General features: G+C 42.0%; 1 protein-coding gene across 1 annotated transcript; it reads left to right on the forward strand.

Annotated features, from left to right (window-relative positions):
- Window positions 1-1,204: 1,204 nt before the first annotated feature.
- Window positions 1,205-2,527, forward strand: LOC110417165 (Dof-type zinc finger DNA-binding family protein). The gene has a single exon (XM_021429396.2). The coding sequence runs from the start codon at window positions 1,467-1,469 to the stop codon at window positions 2,199-2,201; it is 735 nt and encodes a 244-aa protein (XP_021285071.1). The 5' UTR covers window positions 1,205-1,466; the 3' UTR covers window positions 2,202-2,527.
- The last annotated feature ends 2,036 nt before the right edge of the window (window positions 2,528-4,563 follow it).

Below are 4,563 nucleotides of genomic sequence, written 5' to 3' on the forward strand. Positions count from 1 at the left end.
CCACACTAGAGTCCCTCTTCGGGCTGACTGCTGCTAGACGCTGGAGCCGCACGCGTGCTTGGCTAATAACAGTAACCACCACTCTCTATCCGCCACTTGTCTCCTTCAGCGGTCAACTGTCAAGGGACCCAGCCCTTATTGAGCCCTGGCTGCAGTAATGTCCACGGCAGGGAAAACCCAGTCTCTTGACTCTTCCTGCGCCTTCCAAAAAGACGGTCCGGGACGGGTTTGAGACCAGGTCACGTCAGGTCCCCAGAACAAGACAATTCCATGCCTATTTGCCAAAAACCAGCCTTAGCCAATAATCTACTGTCCAGTAAGAATTTTGACAAAATGTTAAATTATATGATGAAAGAATGATTATGTACATATACACCATATATGGGGTGAAACTTTTGAACATGAACAAAAGATAAAGTTATAAGTAGAAAAAAGAAAGTAAGAAATGGACGAGAGTGGGGCAAAATCAAAGGAGCAGAGATCACGGCAACCGAGAAATCCGGCTAACTGGCAAGTGCAGAGAGTGAGTAGGGGGGTCGTAGGCACCCAGCAGGCAAACCCAATTATTGTTTCCCACGCTGCACGACATCAATAATGTTGTCGGCTCTCTTCCAGTATTTTACTACTGCTACTTCGCTTACATTGTACATGACATGCTTTCTCTCTCTCTCTTTCCACCCATCTTTGACGGTTGTTTAAGCCAACTCCTCCCCTGACAGAAGCTTAAGTTAATCTCTCATCTCTATAATTAATTGGCAAAATTTGGTTAATGGTTGCAAATGGTCATCCTGATTCATTCACATTGGCAAACGAACCACTCAAGTCAAGGGGCTGTAAACGTAAGCAGAAGCATGCTGTCTAAGTCTAAACAAATCCCAAGAAGTGACACTTTCTTCCTCATCGTGGCCCGCCTCCTGGCCTCAAAACGAAGGAACAATTGGTGAAAGAAAAACCATTAAGAATGCAAGACTGTAATTCCATTATCTACTTCAGCATTTTATAATTAAGTGTTTGTTAAACAGTTGTAATAAATAACTTGGAATATTTCGATGGAATTACAGAATTGTCCCTCCTAAAAGGCTAAAACTAATTGCAAAAGGCTAACAGCCTGACATGGATTGGAACAGACAAAGGAAAGCCGAGCCAAGCTTTGAGCGGCTATGAACATCGTACATAAACATAAGGCACCGCCTTATAAGCTGTTTGGTGTTGTAGCACAGTAGCAGTGAAAAAGCCATTATTTATTTATTCAGGTTTCTCAATTCCTCTTGCCTTTGCTTATCCCTTCCCACCCCAATCCTACATTAACAAAAGCCTCAGATGTTGTCTCTTGTATAACTCCCAAAACATCTCTCTCCTTTTCATTCTCTCTCAAAAATCTTCTCTTTTTCTCTCTTTTGTCTCTTTCTCTGTTAAAAGAAAAGAACCATTATTTCCCACACACAGACACCTCGACTGTAACAAAAATGCCTGCTGATTCCGGCGACAGGCGTCCGGTTCGAGTCCCAGGAACCATGGGTTCGCACCCACCACCCAAGCTGACTGAGCCACTTCCATGCCCGAGGTGTGACTCGACCAGCACCAAGTTCTGCTACTACAACAACTACAACCTCTCTCAGCCTCGCTACTTCTGCAAGTCATGCCGCCGTTACTGGACTCAAGGTGGAACTCTTCGAAACGTTCCTGTTGGTGGTGGGACCCGCAAGGCCTCCAAGCGCTCTCGATGTTCTTCCGGGTCTTCTCCTTCCGTTGCAACTTCTTCTTCGTCATCGAGCGTTACGCATGAGGCTGAGTCTATGCCTATGGCTGCTGCCAACCCTGTCTCGGTTATGCCTGGACCTGGAGTTAAACCTGAAATGGGTTTGGCTGACGTGAATTTGAATGAGAGTGTGGATCTTCCTGTGAATGGAAGCTTCACTTCATTCTTGAGCTCTCAGGGAGAAGGGTACTTATCACTTGGTGGATACGGGTTTGGAGCTGGTTCAGGGTTTGATGGGGTCTGGGGATATCCTGGAAATGGTTATCTTGGTGGTTTTAGTGGTGGGGGCAGTGGTGGACCTGGTGGTGTTATAGGCGGAACTACTGGGTGCAATCAATGGCAAACAACGAGCGATGTTGAAGGTGGCGGAGGGTTAGCTGATGGGGATTGCTTTGGTTGGCCAGGTCTTGCAATTTCTGCACCAGGGAAAGGTTTGAAGTGAAAAGGATTCTGCCATTTCGAGAAAAAAAGGTTTCGTCTTTTACTGTTTTATGGATTTTTGCCTCTTGGGTAGTGTCTGGGGAGTTTGCTGGTTAGTGGTGTTGTCCGTTTTATTTTTTTTAAGTTCCTAGTTGTCTTTTCCTTTGGTGGGTATAGAGAGAAAAGATTATAGTAGAATAGAAGATGACTGTTGATCAATGTGTCATCTCTTGGGTAGTGGGTTTCCATGTTCTTAGAGTTTTGTTTTTTGAATGACTCTGTAAATCTCTGGTGTCTTGAATACTTTTGCACTGGGAAAGAAATGAATGAAAAACGACAGTTTTTGCAGCTCAAGTTCTACACTGCTGAAAAATCCGAATGCTAGCATTTATTTTTTTCTCTGTTTTCCTGTCTTTGGAAATGGTGATTTCCCATTGCAAGCAGAACACTCTGAGTGACACGTATGTTATTGGAGTTTCGATTTTCGAAGAATGTCTGCAGGCTTCAGTTACCAACTACTCAACCAATAGTTATAATCACTCAAAAGAGGATGTTTGGTTTCGAATGGCATATGAGCTGATCTAGCAAAAACTTTCCAAGCTATCTTCTTTGGCTCCATTAGAGCTTCTACCCCACGAGCTTCCTTCTCAAATTAATCAGCAGTGCCGATTCTGCCACTCTCAATAAAAATCAATCTGGTTTGAGTATTTGACTCCTCTTTCCATGCCTCCAATTCCAAATATGGTAGATTAATCAAAGAATGGTATAAAATTTGAGCCTGCAAATCACGAATTCAACAGAAGGACAAGAAGGCAGCAGGTGGACCAGGAATGCCATGGAATGTAGAATGCTACCTAGAGAGAAAAAATATGTTCACCTCTTGGTCTAGTTTTGACAAAAAAAAATTGATTGCTGCCTCTGAGTGACATCCTACCAACCAAGGGACCGTTTCAGAAGCATCTTGTTCATATCTTGCCATTAGTGGAAATGCTATTGCTTTCATGTCCCCACATGGGTTTATTGCACGTTTTTAAGTTGAACAATCGCCTTCTCCCCCTTTGACAGCTTTTCAGTAGGCAAAAAATTCCCCTCGGCAAAACTCATCTTCTTTTGGAAGGAGGAATTTCAAACTTGAAAAACATTACCATGATCCCATGCCTAAGCCATAATCATACCTGCAACCTAATCATAATATCGTATGATGATGCTTCGTACTGTAAGCTGTAAATTGACCAGAGTTTTAAGATTTAAGAAAGCCAGTATGCTTTTGCATGTGAGAACAAATGGGACGGTCCTCTGACTAGCACAGTTGTTTCAGTGCTATTGGATTCGAAATAACACCAAGAGAATGGACCATGTTTCCTGGTTCTTTTTTTTTTTCTTTTGACTTGATGGGGAAGAGATGACAGATCATTAGGTCGGTGGTTAATAATTTGAAATACACATTACACAGGGGTTCTTATCATCCTATTTTAAATTACTATCTTATGTTGCCAAATTCCATACCTTTTTTAACCTATACAATGATGATAACGAAGCAGGAGGGGGAGGGGGAGGTCAATTATGCCTTGAATCATTTTCCCTTCGTGCCTTTCCTTTAGGGATAGTGGCAGGTTCCATATCAATGCAGCAGCCAGATTGAAATGCATTTAATATGTACACACTTTGCATTCTTGAAATGGGAAAGATGCAACTTTGTCAGGTGGATCCATCATTCCCATCATCTTTGTGGGGATTGATGTTAGCCCCACCATGCATAACTACATAAGACACATTCATGACTTTTTCAGTACTATGTAGACTATGATGTTTAATAATAAAAATAAATTATAAAAAAAAAAGTGCATGAAGGTGGAGACCTGCCTCTCCAGGAACCATTCATTTCCATTGCCGCTCAACCTACTTTCAAAAAATAAGAAAGTTGTTTATGGCTGAAATCAGAATCTAAAATGCAACCCACTTTTGATAATCTTTAGACAGAAAACTGAAGATTTTAGAATGTTCCAGCCTTCCGGGTTGTCGTCCATTGGTGAGGGCAAACCCATCTCTTTTAACCAGAAGGGGCTTCAAATTTGTTCCCTTTATTGGCGATTTCTTTTCTTTTTCTTTCTTTCTTTATGTTAGGTATGCTTCCCTGCAGAAAGGACAGTGACAGTGAAACCTTAGTTACTATGTCTGCATGCGCATTCGAACATGTTGTCCCCGTAATTGACGGGTTCATTAACCTTATCAAAATGATAGTTTCCCCTACCATGATGGTTCTACAGTGTTTTGATTACAATCAATTTGCTTCATAATGATGTCAACATGATAATTACATTCCATTTCATTACCACCAATTTGCTTGACAAGAAAGGTTTCAGCACTTTGGTTTCGTACAATCA

This window comes from Theobroma umbraticum, unplaced genomic scaffold (assembly GCF_002168275.2).
Source record: "Theobroma umbraticum cultivar Fairchild unplaced genomic scaffold, ASM216827v3 scaffold_51.0, whole genome shotgun sequence".
NCBI lineage: Eukaryota > Viridiplantae > Streptophyta > Magnoliopsida > Malvales > Malvaceae > Theobroma > Theobroma umbraticum.

What these genes read in the sequence shown, in the direction of transcription:
- LOC110417165 (XM_021429396.2), top strand. Translation starts at nt 1,467, where the DNA reads ATGCCTGCTGATTCCGGCGACAGGCGTCCGGTTCGAGTCCCAGGAACC.